Source organism: Rhizophagus irregularis, chromosome 15, assembly GCF_026210795.1.
Source record: "Rhizophagus irregularis chromosome 15, complete sequence".
Classification (NCBI taxonomy): domain Eukaryota; kingdom Fungi; phylum Glomeromycota; class Glomeromycetes; order Glomerales; family Glomeraceae; genus Rhizophagus; species Rhizophagus irregularis.
Window position 1 is genome coordinate 81942 of NC_089443.1, and position 16944 is coordinate 98885.

Below are 16944 nucleotides of genomic sequence, written 5' to 3' on the forward strand. Positions count from 1 at the left end.
TGCATCTGATCCATCTTGAAATCTTGAATAAATAAGTTGAAATCAACCACAACAGTAAAAGTCGTATTGGTACTTTTTGAATCTTTCTATATTTCTACGCCAAGTCGCCAACTTTCGTTTATTGGTGATTAATCAATAGTCGAGTTCCCCAAAATAGCAATGGGATATTGTCTGTGTTCATAAAAATGTCTAATCAATAATTGGTCTTTTTTTAATTTGAATAGTAAACCTTGTTTGCGTATTATTTGTATTATTTGAAGGAAGAGTAAAATAAAAAGATCTTTAGTACTTTAGCTAATAGAATAATATTATGATTATACAAGTAGCATTAAATGACTATTAAATGAGACTCGAGAATAAGACTTCGACGCGCATCTAAAAATTTAAACCAAGTATTGATGTGATAGACCCTCAAATTTGATTGGTTCATCATTAAAATCTTAATCTCTGTTTTATTTATTAAAAGTTTTAATAAACCTAGCAGCTAGAGATTTCACAATGCAATTTTAGTGTTTTGGTCAATCACTTTGGTTAAAGAAAACAAGAAAGAAGATAAGTAAAGTTGTTCAGTAAATATTGTGGAGTTATAAATTAAACCGCGTTCTGTTTTTATTTTCAGCAATTTGGAAAAAAGCGAAAGAAGCTTCAGTTATTCCAGCAGATAGCAGGTATAGAATAGCCTATTAATTTATGGTTCTATTGTTTTTTAGTAATAGTATTTATTAATCGCAATTCGCAAATTTTTTATGTTCATGGATTTCAAGGAAACTTTTGCTCGTAATTTATATGTACCAAAAGGGCGTAAATATGTATTTATGTAAATTGTAACAAACGTTAATTTTGTCCACTAAAGTAAAAAAATAATTTTATGATTTATTTAACAAAAATATTTAAAATGCATATTTTCTTACTAAAATATATATATATAAAAAAAGTAAATTGCATAAAATATATATAAAAATGCTTTGAATTTTTTTTTTTTTTTTTTTTTGGTAACACGCATGTCTTTAATAATTTCCTATTTATTTAGTATTATTGATCTTTACTAATCTGTCATGTGCTTCTGTCAAACGTTGTTCCATCATCTTAACCCTAGCATCCTTTTCAGCGTTCTTATCTTCTAAACCCTTCTTTTCACTTTCCAAAACAGCGATACGAGTTTGTAGATCAATATTTTCGTTCTTGAGTATCGTTACTTCCTTTTCAAGACTTTCCATTCTCTTTACCTTTCGAAGTCGACTCCTGCGAGCAGCATCTGTATTTTTGGCACGTTTCATAGCCAATTCATCAGCCACAATTATTGGATCTTTATCTATTTCATTAGCAGACCTCTTACGATTACGAGTCCTTAATGAAGTTGTTAACGGAGAAGTGGAAGCTGATGACGTAGTATTAGAAGAGAGTACCGGAGAGTTAACATCCGAAAAGTTTGATAAAACAGAAGGTGATGTAGATGAAGAGTGAACATTATTATCGGTCGAAGAGGAGGTCGTAACGTCAGTGGTCCATGGAATATTTACAGAAGGTAAAGAAGGTACAGAAGGTGTAGAAGAAAGTTGCATCAAAGATCTTGTATTTGTGTTAGAAGCATTATGATCATTAGGGAGATCAGGGAAAAAGCCAACTGCAGGGTCAAGAGACGGACTTGACATAAAAGGAGCATTAAAGAGAGGCGAGTCATTCAAATCTTGAGGAGTGGAAACATCATATATAAGAGAAGGTGTTGTCATTGAAGAAGTCAATTCTGGAGAGAAGTCGTAGGTTTGATTGAATAGATCGTTTGCGAGGAGGTCATTTCCAGCAACAAGATTATACAACTCGATGAAATCAGAGGAGTCGTACGCTCCAGATTTTGCCTGAGGGGACCCAGTTGACGCGGGGTCAACGCATTGAACAAAACCTTGATCTTGAGACATCATAATTATTATTATTATTATTATTATTTTTTTTTTTGAAAAAATCTGTATTAAATATTATGCTTGGTATTATTTAATGAGAAGAAAAAGAAAAAAAATCGAATGTTTAAAAATGAGAATTATTAACGAAAGGGACGTATAAAATACGGTTGATTAAGGGACGCATTTTGAAAAGGTATGTGGTTGTTAAAAAGAGCAGCCATTTTGTAGGCAAGCTAAAAAAAAATAATAACTATTATGTTGTATTAAAATCAAAGCGAGGGAGCTTTGAGGAATGATTTAGACGGTGAAAGCCATTTTGAAAAAAGTAAAAAAAAAAATTTTATACTAAAATATTTCAACCAATAAAATAAAATAATTAAATAATTTAATTTTACTATCGCAAAAAAAAAATTTAATATCACAATTCAAGTAGTTTATTTTTAAGAGTTAAAATACTTTTTAATATTTAATATAATATTTTTTTTATATTGTTGTAAAGAAGAAGGGGGGGGGGAAATATTTTTCTTTTCTATTTGATTTAATATTTCTAAAATATATTTTGGAAAAAAAAAAGGATTTTTTTTTTAAAAAAAAAATTTGGGTTTTTTGGGTTTTTGGGGGGATTGCCTAGTTTATATAAGGGATGAAAAAAATTTTCAATAACATAATTCATGATATTGATTGGTTGATCACCAAATATTATGCATGCCCCGTAAAAAGATTAGCCAATTAATTACTATGTAATACATTTCGGCGGCTATATCCCGTTTGATCAAATTATTTACTATTTCACATTCTATTTAGACGTGCAGAAGTGCAGAAATGCAATTGTTACGAAACACAAGGCGGTGCTGTGTTATCAATCAAAAAAGATTTTCTTAAAAAATAGAGTTTGTGATAGCAAATGTTCTCCGAAGTTTTTCGGCAATACCTTGTCAAATACGGAGAATTTAAAAAGAATATGTTCCAGTTCTATTTTAACAAAAGTTTGTATACTCTGGAGAAACACTAATAAAAAAAAGAAAAAAAGAAAATAATAAAAGAAAGAAAAAAAAATGCAAAAGGCGCCAATACACATATTTTTGATATAATCATATATTTGAATCGGGTAACAGAAAGATTTACCATAAAATTGATAATAAATTTGCATTGTACAATAAAAAATTTGATAAGAAATACGTAAGGAACAATATTAACAGAAGTAATGAACCGCAGTTTTTTTTTTGATCTATTAGTTCATCACATGTATCACATGAATAATGAATACACCACTGATAATCTATTTTTAGTAATAATTTACTTTTGTGTTTATTAAATTATTTATTATTTTAAAACATGTCACGGGATCATAAAATCTTTGACATCATATAAGCGTCACTAGGTAAAAAAAAGTAAATTTCATTATTTATATTATTTTATTCTAGTTTTATTCTCTAACTAATCTTTTACGAGCAAAACGTTTACTTTTTCTGCTATTTAACGGTTTACCGAAAACTTGAGTCCAATATTTTCCACCGCCAAATCCGACTCCTAAATTAGTGAACGCTTTGTTAAGAATATTTGCTTTATGACCGCTAGATCCCATCCAACTGTTTTTGGTTAAAATGAAAATAAATTCCAATTAAAATTTAGATTATTATAATTAATATATATTATTTAATTTTAAAAATAGTACTTACGCTTTCATGACACGTGCTTCATCATTCGTACCAAATCCTTCAGCGATATTTTCTCCGGCATTACTGAAGTTATAACCTTCTGCTTTAATACGTTCACCTAACGAACCAGCATCGTCATCGTGGGTAAGCGTATCAGTTTTAACCATGAAATCAGTATGCTTTTGAGCTGCTGACGTCAATTTGCTACAAGAAAAAAAAAATTAATCGGCGAAATTTCTTTAATTATAAATTTTAGTGTGGTAAAATATCTACCTGTCTAAAGTGAGTGGTGAAGCTCCAACTTTTTTACGTTCATCGTTAACCAATTTAAGCATAAGTTGTGGATTGAAGGCAGTAACCAATGCCGTAGTAGTTATAACAAGGAAAACAAAAATTAATTTGATCGCAACCATTTTTGTAGAATTTTTTGATATTAAAGAAAGTTATTATAGCTTTCAAAGCTATTTTAAAAATGAATGATGAAAGGGAGGGTTAATGAGAAAAAAAAGGAGTGTAGTATATTGTCTTTCAAAGACGAGAGAGACTAAAGAGACTGAAGGATTCGAAGACTTGGATTTTGACACAGAATCTTGTAAAAATATTCAAAGCTTTTATATATTGATGGTATGCACACACTTTGTGACCAAATTTGGTAAGTACAATTAACAATATACATTATTTGCATTATTTGCATAAAATTAATTTTTTTAGGGACACAATGTTAGATACGAAAACTAATTAAATTCTTTAAAAATTTAAGTGGAAATTAAATATATGCAAAGAGTTGAATGAATTGTTTCAAGAAAGTTCAAAAATTTAAGCATGAGTTATTAATTTGTTCGTTAAATGATTTATTAATTATATTGTTTAATAAAATAAGTAATCATGTTTAATGGGGGATATGTGTTCGGCCGTTCGGGTTACTTGCATTTATCTGTTGTTTATACAAATTAATATACACGAGGTGTTTGTTAATCTAATATTTTCATTACCATACCAGAGGTAAATAATAAGATTTGTATTCCAAATAATAAATTAATTTTTTATTAAATAAAATGAATATTTTAAAATAACCATATTTTCAATAGTAATTTCATATTTTCGATAATAATTTCATAATATTTCCATATTTTTTATAATAATTCCATATTTATTCCATGTTTTTTTATAATAATTCCATGTATTTTTATAATAATTCCATGTTTTTTTATAATAATTCCATGTTTTTTTATAATAATTCCATGTTTTTTTATAATAATTCCATGTTTTTTATAATAATTCCATGTTTTTTTATAATAATTCCATGTTTTTTTTATAATAATTCCATGTTTTTTTATAATTCCATGTTTTTTTATAATAATTCCATGTTTTTATATTTTTATATAGTTTCATACTTTTTATAATAGTTTCATATTTTTTATATTTATTACATATTTTCTAATTTCATATTATAATATCATATGTTTAATATTTGTTCCACATAATTAGTTCTGACTGCCCAAAGTTTCTCCGGTTCATACGTCAAGCCGTATGACCGAAATAATTACCATAAAAGGTAGTCAATAATGAGCTTGAGAACAATTCAATTTCAGTTTCAAAAAAAAATGAGTACCATAATATAACTACGCCATGATAATATAGCCATTTATGTTAAGAAACTTCATATGTCTAAATTAGGTTTATTACGCAACGATATAATAATGAACAAAATTTTTTTCAAAAATTTTATGATGGATTCAAAATTTTATACTGATAAGATTCTTATCTTCGAAGTTATCCACTATGAGTCACTTTTATTACATTTGTATCAAAGTTATTAGAGTTATTAGAATGTAAAATAACATCAAGATAATCACGATAAAAATTTCAAATTTAAAAAACGTAATCAATCATGCATCAAAATAATTTCATCTATTTAAAAATTTTTTATTATATTATTGAGTGAGTACAATAATAATTATGTGGGAATTTTTTTTTTGTTGTTACAATAGTAATTAATCTATTCGGTAATCATGAATTTTATAAACAGGGCGTGAATCATAAAAGGAGTGTGATTATACGTACATAGGTACTTTTAAAAATGTACTAATATAATGGATCAAGCACCTGTGCGTATTGTAAGGAGTTATATACAAAACGAACGAAAATAATAATAATTAAGTGTAATTTCTAATTGACCAATTTTGCATTCCGCTATAACAAATTAACTAATTATCTATTAAGTTTAAGAAGGAAAAAGTTCCGTCACAAATAATAATGAAAGTAAATTAAGAAGGAAAAGTATAATCTATCTATCCGTCACAAATAATGAAAGTAATAATTAATTCCTAACTTTTATTCTTATACAATCGTCTTGAGCACCTCTCTGAGCGATCGGCATTATAACTGGTTGATGGGTAAAAGAAGAAACGATAGTACAAATTCTATAATCACCGGCAGGTAATCCATCATTAATATCAACACCGAGTATACCATTTTTAGCAGGTTGATCTAATCCTTTAAAGAAAGCGAATACTTTGGGATTTAAAGGTTTTCTTCTGTTATCATCCAATTTTTGAACAATTATATGAGAATGACCAAGAATTTTTCCATTTTTTAATTGTTGAGGTTTCACGTAATATTCTTTAACCGGATCAGAAAAAAATCCTGAAATTAAATTATCAGTAATAGTATCAATGCGAAATTTCTTTTTCGCTTCTATAGTAGATCCATCGGCCGGTTTAATTATTAAAGTTGAAATCATATTATCAACACTTGGAATTTCTCCCATAACAGTTTCAACACAATATCCATCAGGATTTTGAGTACCATCTCCTTTATCCAACTTTGAATTTTTACAAATATTGTTATTATTCTTATTATTATCCTTCCCATCGTTATTATTGTTATTATCATCGTTATTATTGTTATTATCCTTCCCATCGTTATTATTGTTATCATCGTTATTATTATCATCGTTATTATTATTATCGTTATTATTGTTATTATCATTATTATCGTTATTCTTATCATCGTTATTCCTATTATCGTTATTCTTATCATCGTTATTCCTATCATCGTTATTCCTATTATCGTTATTCTTATCATCGTTATTCATATCATCGTTATTCTTATCATCGTTATTCCTATCATCGTTATTCTTATCATCGTTATTCCTATCATCGTTATTCCTATTATCGTTATTCCTATTATCGTTATTCTTATCATCGTTATTCATATCATCGTTATTCTTATCATCGTTATTCCTATCATCGTTATTCTTATCATCGTTATTCCTATTATCGTTATTCCTATTATCGTTATTCATATTATCGTTATTACTGTTATTATCACCGTTATTATCACCGGTATCATCGTTATTTCTGTTATTTTTGTTGTTATTTCTCATATTATTGTTGTTTCTGTTGTCTTTGTTGTTTTTCATATCATTTTGTTTTTCAATGTCTAATGGAGCAGCATAAGATGAAGTTGCTACAAAAGCAATTAAAGCAACGATAAGAAGAATAAGGAATAGATTGAGTTTCATGCTCATATTTATTACTTTTATTATTACTTTTTATTAATTTTTTTTTCTCTCTCTCTCGAAAGTTCGTAAGAAAAAATTCGATAGTAAAAAAAAAATCTTTGTAATCTTTGTATATGAAATGTGTGAAATGGTATAATTATAGAATTATAGTGCACCAGGCGACTAATTGTAATTATATGAGCGATGAAATCAATCAATGATTTCGGAATAAGCGGAAAAAAGCAAATGGTCAATTAGAAATAATGATTTAATAATTTTTCAAGGAAAAAAAAAAGTTCATTAGTTGAGGGTTCTTATATTAAATTATTCTAGAAATCTTTTTAGATTTGTAATAAATCTGAAACAATATTTTGACAAAGATCGAAAGAATTCAAAACGCTTTCGAATCTTAAAATGGGTATAAACTACGTCATGCGTTTGTTATATTCAATGTTGTGTCACCTTTTTTATTACTAGATGTTACAGTGAACAAAGCACGTTTTATGAACCAAAATTGGTTGTTTGATTAATTATACTATTCACGTTTTTACCTTTATCACTCTTTTTGGTAATAAAACTTTAATTATTTTCAACTTATAAATAATAAATATGATCGCTTAATTTAAAAAGAACTATAGATTCCATTGTATTTTCTTTTCTTTTTACTCCAAAATAAAGAATTTTTTTTAACAATAGAATTTTTTACCTACTTTGTAATAAAAATTAAAATTAGATCACACAAAACTTGTATTATTAGTACAACATGTCAGATCTTATAATCTTTGTTTCATAATACAGTAAGTAAGTAATAAGGATAAATAATCCTTTGTTGTAAATAACAATTACATTAATTAAATTCTTACACATTATAATTATCCAGTTAAAAATCCATCCCAAGATTTTAGTTGTTTTTCGAATAAATAAAAGTCAAATTTTGAAACAAATAATCTTTCCCCCCGTATTATCAATCAATCAAACACTACATCACTATACTGGGTTTAGATAGAAAGTACTATTTCGTTATATACATTAATAAAAACGCCATTTTATCTCACATGTATCACCTTCTCCCTTCAAACTTTAAAAGAAATTTTATGTCTTGGCATACTATATAAGTCAACTCTTTTAGCATTTTCATTGAATTATTCAAAATAATTTATGGTGCTACTTTTTTTATATCATTCGAATTTTATGATTATTTTCCTATCATATTTAAATAATTTTTTTTTTTCTAAATTTGAAATTTTATTCTTTCTAATCTTTTAACTTAAAAAATTTTTCATACAAGTTAATATGAAATAAATCTTAATGGGTTTAATTCATAATATTGGTTATAAAAAGAAAAAAAAATGCAATATTGGTTAACGTTAACGTTAATTCATGAGTATTTAGATTCGTTGGAAAGGTGTTTTTTTTTTATAAATGTATATAATTACTTTACTGAAAGTAAATATTTGATTAAAACAAATTTCTATATTTATATGACAAGAGTGAAAATAATCAATTATTTACCAAATTAAGTATCATCCAAAAAGTGAGAGAGAAGAAGAAGAAGAAAAAAAAGAAAAAAAAAAAAGGTTTCTAAAAAATTATTCATATTATTTTTAATTAATAAAAGAATATATGTATATATAATATTAAATAATAATTCATTTTACTTTACCTTAATATCTTTTCTAATTTTTTTTTTTATCATGTATTTTAATTTTCGACTTCTGTTTCTATATTATTCCCTTCATTATCATTTGATGTTGTTTCCTCTAATTTTACTGATACATTTTTAGATTTTTCTGATGAATCCTTATCTGTAGAATTTTTTGGACTTTCATTCGTAGAATCTATCGCTTGCTCTTCTTGATTCGTTGCGGTTGTATCTGGTTCATTAACATTTTTCTTATTTTTAGTTTTTTTGGTAGGTCGACTAGTACTCGTATTCTTAGATTTACGTCCTCTTTTTCCTGTTGAAGTTCCATCTTGTTTATTTCCTTCAGTTTCCTGAACGAATTTTGGTTCATATACAATAAATCTATTTCCTAATGTGGCTCTAGATGTTGGTCGTACTGGTTTTGTTTTATCATCTGATGAACTTTTTTTACCCGATTTTTTACTTTGATCAAGATCCATTGATTCTCCTGATTCGGATTCTGCTCTAGATGACCTAACTGAATCATTTTTATTACTTATATCAATTTGAGATGGTGTTAATTCTCTTTCATTTTGAGGTGAAACAAATTGTGTAGGACTTTTTACTAATTCTTGTTGATTTGTCGTAACTTGTTGAGTTGTTTGTTTATCTCGTTCATTTTGTTGTGTTAAAGATTTTTCTCTTTCATTTTGATTAATAACTTGTGATGTCATTGAAATTTTATCCCGATGATATATAGCTGTCTCTTGACCTTGTAATGGCCAAACTGAATATGATGGAAGCTGTGGAGAAATTGGTTGATCATTTTGCCAATTCCGTACCGAAACAGGATAAAAATCTGAGTATTTAAACAAATATAAAAGTATTAAAAGATATGAAACATAAATTTAGATGAAATAATCTTACTTTAGATTGGTTTCCTGCGACAAGTGGGCTTAAGTCTTGACGCGTACCTTGATCAGCTATCAATTCAGCTATTTGTTCAGCTGATGGTTGTTGCTCTGATAAAGGTGTATGTTGAAATAATGGCATATGTGAATTTGTTTGTCCAGGTATTTGATTAATACGTTGAAGATGATGTTGTAAACCTTTTAATAAATCTTTTATAGATTCCGTATTTGTTGGATCTGATTGTGTACCAATTTGATTTTGTGATTGTTGTAATGAACTTGAAGCATTTTTAGGTGCTAAAGGTCGTAATGATAAAGATTTTTTTTCTGATGATAATTTTGTTGTAGTTTGCTCAAGATAATTTTTACCAAATATCCCTGATGTTGGTGTTGAAAAAGAATTTCTTTCTTGTTCAAGTAATTTAGCCAAATTTTTTGCTAAAGGACTAACACCTGGTACAGTTGAATTTGTTGAAGATAAATTTGAATTTTTTCCATATTTTTTAGTTAATGGATCTAATTCAATTTCTGTAGCTTCAATATGTACTTCTCCATTATCAACATAAAGAAAAAATCCGGATATAAAAAATTGTGGATAAGAATCCCAATTACTAGCAATATTATTATCCCATCTATCATTATCAATTTGATAACCTATCCTAAATCTTGATTCAGTATATTTTTTAGTATATCCACTATTAATTAAAGATTTTGTTCGAATAAATTGACAATTTTCTATTTGTCTTAGTGATCCAGGAACAGGTTGAGTGTTAAAACTTAAATATGGAGATGAAAGTGGTATCTCTTCAGGTTCCCAACAACCTGATGATGGTTTTGGGAAAGGAGTTGCAACAGAAACATTCAACTAATTTTTTTTAAAAAAAATGAAAAAAAAAAAATTCCCAAATTATTATTAATATTATTAAATCATAATAATAATAATAATAATAAAAATAATAATAAGGATAAGGATAAGAATAAGTATAAGGATAATAAGGATAATAATATGATGATTTAATAAAATAATAAAATTACCGTAAATCCCGTAAATCCTTCTACTTTATCCACAGTTTCATATGAAAATTGGCCCACCAAAGTAACAACATCACCCTCAAAAAAAGGATGACAAAATTTAGTCACTTTCGCACTTGGAAGTACCTTAAATAGGAATGTTCCAAATTGACCTTCTTCACATCTAAATCTACCCATACCATATTCAATGCCATTCTGACGCGATTTTTGATCTATTAAGGCGATAACATGCATAGTAGAACCCATCTTCTAATATGATTGATTGTTCTAATTTGATAATGACTAAATACAATATATGTATATATATATAAAAAATAAAATAAAAAAAAAAACCAAGAAAAAATTTTAATTATCGTGATAACAAAAATCAACAATGAGAAAAAAAAAGAAAAAAGAAAAAATTAAAGTCAATCAGATCATAATTATCATAAATAAATATTTGAAAAATAGACACGAGATATTTACTTATCAAAGGTCAGCCTTTAAGTTCTTTTAAAAATTTCCAGATACGGAAAATTTGGAGACGGATCAATGAAATATGAACAAGGAAAAAAGAAAAAGAGTTGGTTTATAAACTTATTGTAAGTTATTGATTTCCTTTTTTAATTTACATATTTGTAAACAAGGAAAAGCTGTAAGAGATCATGTATAAATAAAGTTGAATTATTTATATTTGAACTCTTACTGTTATAAAAGGAAATTTAAAATTGGGCTGAAGGATAAATTTAGAATTCATTACAATAAAATACTTAATTTGGTAAGTACCAAAAAATATAAATAAATCGCACCCTATGAAAATTTTGGATTTCATTTAGAGGCTCATATTGAGATAAAAAGGAAATACCAAAAAAGTATAATTTTATCGATAGAATCATAGAACATTCATAATGTAATACGATATTAACCAATAAAGTCAGCTCGTGATCAATTTTAAGGAAGCACAAAATAATTGTAATTTACATTACTTTTTCTATAAATGAATAAATCAATGAAATCCATTTTCAGAATTTTATTATAAACTCATTATTATTATTATTAATATGGGAATTGACGGAATTTTTCACCGAATATAAATGAGCCTAATAAGCATCTATAAATGAATTGCATTGCCCATTTTAGTTTTGTCAAAGGTATAAAAAGGGATAAAACCTTTGATTACATAAGAGTTAATCGAAAAAAAGAATGAATTTTGTAAAAGAAAAAAGATTTTGCATATAAATAACGATAAAATAAGGCGCAGTAGATTTCGCTCTATTGTAGTTTAGTAAAAGCTCTTATTTAGGTAAGTATATCATGACTTGTGATTGGGCAAATAGACTGTTTATTTTGGTTCTACATAATGAAGAAGTTCAAGAGATCATTTTCGAGCCAATTAGAATGGTAAATGCGTCGAACTCAAATTACCTTTTATATTTATCTATAAATAATATTTGTAAGTCAATAAAAAAAATTAGTAATATATATGGTATGTAAGAAGGATTGAGAGATTTATTTACCAAAAATGTAATTTTCACAAAATTTAACAAAGACTTGAATCTATAGTGTGTAAGAGGGATTAACATTTCGAAGAATCTAATCTGTTTCAAATTTCTGGTCAATTTTTAAAGTCGATCTGTAAAATTGTCCAATCAAATCGAACCTAATACATTAGCTCTACCATTGTCGTATCGATTATTTTTTTCAAAATAGAATCTATTTAATTGCTTCTATCCGTAAATTGTCTAATCAAATTGACCTAATAATATTAGCTGGTTTAGCTCTCCAAATAACCACTTTAATGCCTACGATTGTTATGATCATTATAGATTATATGTATCGATCCATTGTTTTTTTTTCAAAATAGAATTTATTTAATTCCAATTGTTTATACTTTTGAATTTAGCTGATGCTAGCATCTTAACGAGCGATCATACTTAACTAGGCAGTGAGTATTCTTCTGAGATTAGTATAAATACTTAATAAAAACATTCTCATCTCTCTATCAGATTATTGCATTCAAAAAGTTCATTAAAAATTTAAATAATGATTCTAAAATCGATACTTTTTAATTGGATCAGTCTTTTTATCGAAAGATAACAAAAAAGATATACATAATATACATACTATACTTATTATATTATATCTTTCAATATCCTCATCCTAATTCTTCACATCTCATCATAAACTCTCTCAGCAATTTTACCTTTAACTGCCTCCTTTATCTTTTCTTTAGTTTCTTCATTAACATTTAGTTCAAATGAATGTTCTTGAAAAACTTCGGAAAACCCTATTTCTACAAACTCGAACTTCTTTGTAAATAATTGTATTGATGATTGATTTTTTGTAGAAATTTTTGCTGTAAACTTTGCTACATTTAATATATTTATTGCATAATTAAACATTAACAATAATGCATTCGTAGCTAGACCTGATCTGTGGTGTGACCGTTCTTTTATAAATTACAAGGAAAGAAAAATTATTTTAAAATATTTTATATTTAAAAATCAAATTAGAATGCTATTAATTTACCCGCTATCATGATTTCTATTTCTGCAACGTTTGGGTCTTCAATATCATTAAAAAATAAATTAACATCACCAACCATTTCTGAAATCACAAAAAAAAGTAAGAAAAATAGAAATGTACTCTTAAAATTCATCATAAACCAAGTTATTCTTACTTGCCGATTTTATTTCTTGATTTGTTAATTCATGTGATATTTCTGGTTTTACCAACACTATAAATGTACATTCTGTGGGGAGGGGAGGGAAAAATACAAAATTATTAAATATATCTTTTAAAAAAATCAATAAATGAATAAATTATAAAACTTACTGTTTTTGTCAACGTGCCATGTTCTTTGCATTTCATATTCTTGCTCAAGTGTTAATGGTTCCGATGCTGTCATTTCTAATTAACTTCAAAATTTAACAATTAACTTTGTTTATAAAATAAATAAATACCATTAAAAAATCAAATACCTTGAAGAAAAGAAGATTGCATCCATTCGTGATATATAGGTACATGTTCAGGTTTGTATGGAACCAAAATAACTTTTTCTCCAACCTAAAATATAATTTAACCGAAATGTGTTAAATCTCAGATATCACAATATGATTAACGAATCTACTCATCAAATAAAGCTAAAAACTTTCAATTACTAAGTTTTCGTTTTGTCGCATATTGTAAAATTCAAAGATTGGCAAGGCTGTCCCTTTTATATATGCACTGCAGATCGAGGATCTTCAAAATATGGCGACAGTTATAATTACGTTATTTGGTTGATTTTGTTATGCTATCAATTACTATCACGAAAGTATTCCTCCAAAAATTAGTGTTAACAAAATGGCAAGCTCTTCTTCGAAATCTTCGCTCTCCTTAAAAATTCCGACACTTTACGCACTTACAATACAAGAACCTTTTGCAACATGTATAATTCATGGTCCAAAACGTTTAGAAAATAGAACATATTATTTAGACATTCAACAGTTGATCTCTGCATCTAATTCTAAAACTAATGATGGAATCTGGATAGCAATTCACGTTTCACAATCAAAACGTAATCTTGGACCAAAAGATTCGACCTGTGCTATAATAAAGTATCAATGTTGGTCGGATTTACCTAGCGTGGAAGTGATGAAACAAAATTGTGGTAAAATTATTGGATTAGCAAAATTTTTTAATTGTGTAGAAGCTAAAGACGTGCCGGATGATAACGTTTGGAAGAGCATGGAGGATGATGATGGTACATGTAAAACAAAGCATTATTGTTGGATGATTGATGATGTTAAAGTTTTAGATAATCCTATTAAAAGTAAAGGTTCTTCTGGAATTTGGAAGGTGGATGATTTAATTTCTAAACAGATATGGGAAAGTGTTGACAAAATTTAAAATTTAATCTATTATTAATTTTATCAGAATTTGGGGAGAATTAATTTGTTGTTATTTTTATAAAATGTATTGAAAACAAAATTTCTTTTAATTAATTTTGAAGATGGATATATGTGAAAAATGAGTATAAAAATCACACAGAACCATAATTACGGAATCATGGCGCTAAAATTTGACGGAATATTTATATTGGTATTAAGACAATTTATTATATGATGTATTACATTGAAAGGATTTACTTCGTTCGCTATTGCAATTATATTAATGTCAAATGCTCGTCCTTTTTCTTCAGCACCCGATTATGCTAGTTTCAATTTAATAAAGTGAAAATATAAACATAAAATTAATTATACAGGCTAATGCGTGTAACCATAGGTCAGTATTCCGAGTACAGTGAAGAGACTGAGATCGAATTCACTGCAATTTTCGACCAGAGAAGAAAAAAGGAGAAGCGTTCTCCTTCACAAATGTACACCGTATTATCTGCGGAAATCGGACTTAGTCCTGGTACATTGGCCAGTTTCTATTGACATCAAAGAATTCCAAGAAAGACATCAATAGATAAAATCATATCATGGATCAAGAAGGAGGGGATGGAACCGAGAGTGTAGTTAGTAATAGCAGTAGTATTATCAAAATTACCAATAGGTAGTATGGAGTAGCGGGAAGGAACTGCCATTATTACATTGCAAAACGTCTAGAGGCGGGGAGGCATATTTTATGCTTTATTCCTCCCTTGAAACATCTGCTACTCCAAACTTATTTTTTTCTCTAATGTATTACTTTACGAAAAAATGTAATAAAAACTTTGATTTTTCATGTTTTATAAGATCAAAATAAGCATTGCACGTAACTTATTCTCGAGTTTTTTATTATTACTTTGCTTTTTGTGTTTTTTGTGTTACATATTACTTTCTCTGATTGAATAATAAACTAATTTTGAAACCTAATAGTTACAGTTTCTTTATCCAAACTCTCTATTTTAAACGCATCAAAATCTTTGGAGCATGACACGTTCTTCACAATAAATTAGCCATTTCCTATTCTAAGAATCCTCAAAGTTCGACAAATTCCTTCTAAAATTATAGCAAATTTAATTGAAAATACAAAAGGAAATCTTGTTAAAATTAAAATATATCGTGATAGTGTTAATATAGAAAGACTTATTCAAGCAATTTATCAGAATTGTCCAAATCTTGAATATCTTAAATTATTATTATTATCTAATGCTGATTTAATTTTTCCGGAATTTAAAAAATTATTAATTAAATGTAAATTTTAAATGAATTAGTTTTTAATACATATGATGATGATAAATTTGATTGGGTTAATTTATTCTCAATATTAACTAAATCATCACCAATTAGTTTGATTAATTTTCAAATCTGTGGGAGTAATATCAATACTACTGCCAACTCCGTAATTTTGCTGAAAAAATGACCGCTTAAAAAGGGGTGCTGCAAAAGTTAAATACCTATTATCCTCCACAACCATAAGAATTCCAGTTTTAACTAAATACACGGCATCCTCATCATCTGAGAAAGAAGTTTTTCCTTTTAAATAAGTTTCTCTAATTGTTTCCTATTAAGTGATTTAACATTTGGTACAATGCGGCAGTTGTTATAAATAGATAAATCAAATTCCTTCAAATTTAAGTATTTGAATATTATTTTCATCAATTTTATTCTTTAATGATGCATTTTCTATAGATTCCAAAATGTGGCGAACCAAACCTGTATGTCCCTCTGTTACCTTTTGAATATATTCGGAAGCATTTTACAGTAATTCTTAATATAGGCTTTTAACTCGCCTTGGGAAAAATTGATGTCAATAAGACTTTTGCAATTTTTTTCCAGTAATTTGGCAGGAATCATGAGTCCTGCACAGTTATAACTTCTATATCTATAGATCACAATCATTATAATATACTTCTTGAAGGAGACTTTTAACAGTCACCCAGAATTGATTTTATTTAGATTGATGAGCCTTATCTACTATCAAATTTGATGGAATTTTTCTGCATTGTTTTGTCCACTCATCCCAACTTATTCTGACAATACTCTTCCATTTCTCACCAAATGTATCCCGATTAATAAAATTCATATTACTCTGTAATTAGAATATTCTGGCGCATTAACCAAGGCAATACTGGAGTAATGAATGAATTAAATCTCAAATTATAGAATGTTGAGATTCCTACCAGAAATAATAAAAAATATTCAGAATTTAAGAAGAATCCGCATGTATATATTGACATTGAACAAGAATTTAGAGGTGTAGAGGCAGACCAAACTTGGCTTATTGATTCAACATACAGTATCCCCTCTACCCGCCACCAGATGGAGAAAGTACTTAAAATAGCAAAGAGTAGCTTGACATTTTGATCATATGTCAATATGTCATGTATATATATTTTCATAAATGGTTGTTGAATAATTACTACAAG

General features: G+C 27.3%; 6 protein-coding genes across 6 annotated transcripts; 1 reads left to right on the forward strand and 5 right to left on the reverse strand.

The window, feature by feature from the left end:
* Positions 1-838: 838 nt before the first annotated feature.
* On the reverse strand, positions 839-2849 carry OCT59_006783 (uncharacterized protein). The gene has a single exon (XM_066138465.1). It carries the CDS (start codon positions 1917-1919, stop codon positions 1023-1025), a length of 897 nt encoding a protein of 298 aa, XP_065998294.1. The 5' UTR covers positions 1920-2849; the 3' UTR covers positions 839-1022.
* Positions 2850-2975: 126 nt separating this feature from the next.
* On the reverse strand, positions 2976-4141 carry OCT59_006784 (uncharacterized protein). Its single transcript, XM_025322272.2, has 3 exons — positions 3830-4141; positions 3578-3760; positions 2976-3487 (listed from the first exon to the last, which is right to left on the reverse strand). The coding sequence occupies exons 1-3, from the start codon at positions 3967-3969 to the stop codon at positions 3325-3327; spliced, it is 486 nt and encodes a 161-aa protein (XP_025166651.1). The 5' UTR covers positions 3970-4141; the 3' UTR covers positions 2976-3324.
* Positions 4142-5456: 1315 nt separating this feature from the next.
* On the reverse strand, positions 5457-7088 carry OCT59_006785 (uncharacterized protein; the record flags this gene model as incomplete). The annotated part of the gene is made up of 1 exon (XM_025322273.2): positions 5457-7088. The coding sequence occupies one exon, from the start codon at positions 7086-7088 to the stop codon at positions 5877-5879; it is 1212 nt and encodes a 403-aa protein (XP_025166652.2). The 3' UTR covers positions 5457-5876.
* A 1674-nt stretch (positions 7089-8762) lies between these two features.
* OCT59_006786 (uncharacterized protein) lies at positions 8763-11171 on the reverse strand (the record flags this gene model as incomplete). Its single annotated transcript, XM_066140567.1, has 4 exons — positions 11094-11171; positions 10632-10910; positions 9613-10461; positions 8763-9488 (listed from the first exon to the last, which is right to left on the reverse strand). The coding sequence occupies exons 2-4, from the start codon at positions 10872-10874 to the stop codon at positions 8763-8765; spliced, it is 1818 nt and encodes a 605-aa protein (XP_065998295.1). The 5' UTR covers positions 10875-10910; positions 11094-11171.
* A 1289-nt stretch (positions 11172-12460) lies between these two features.
* Positions 12461-13789, reverse strand: OCT59_006787 (uncharacterized protein; the record flags this gene model as incomplete). The annotated part of the gene is made up of 6 exons (XM_025328438.2): positions 12461-13056; positions 13137-13214; positions 13288-13359; positions 13443-13517; positions 13589-13673; positions 13769-13789. 6 exons carry the CDS (start codon positions 13787-13789, stop codon positions 12776-12778), a joined length of 612 nt encoding a protein of 203 aa, XP_025166657.1. The 3' UTR covers positions 12461-12775.
* A 97-nt stretch (positions 13790-13886) lies between these two features.
* Positions 13887-15281, forward strand: OCT59_006788 (uncharacterized protein). Its single transcript, XM_025322278.2, has one exon. It carries the CDS (start codon positions 13953-13955, stop codon positions 14496-14498), a length of 546 nt encoding a protein of 181 aa, XP_025166658.1. The 5' UTR covers positions 13887-13952; the 3' UTR covers positions 14499-15281.
* Positions 15282-16944: the final 1663 nt, after the last annotated feature.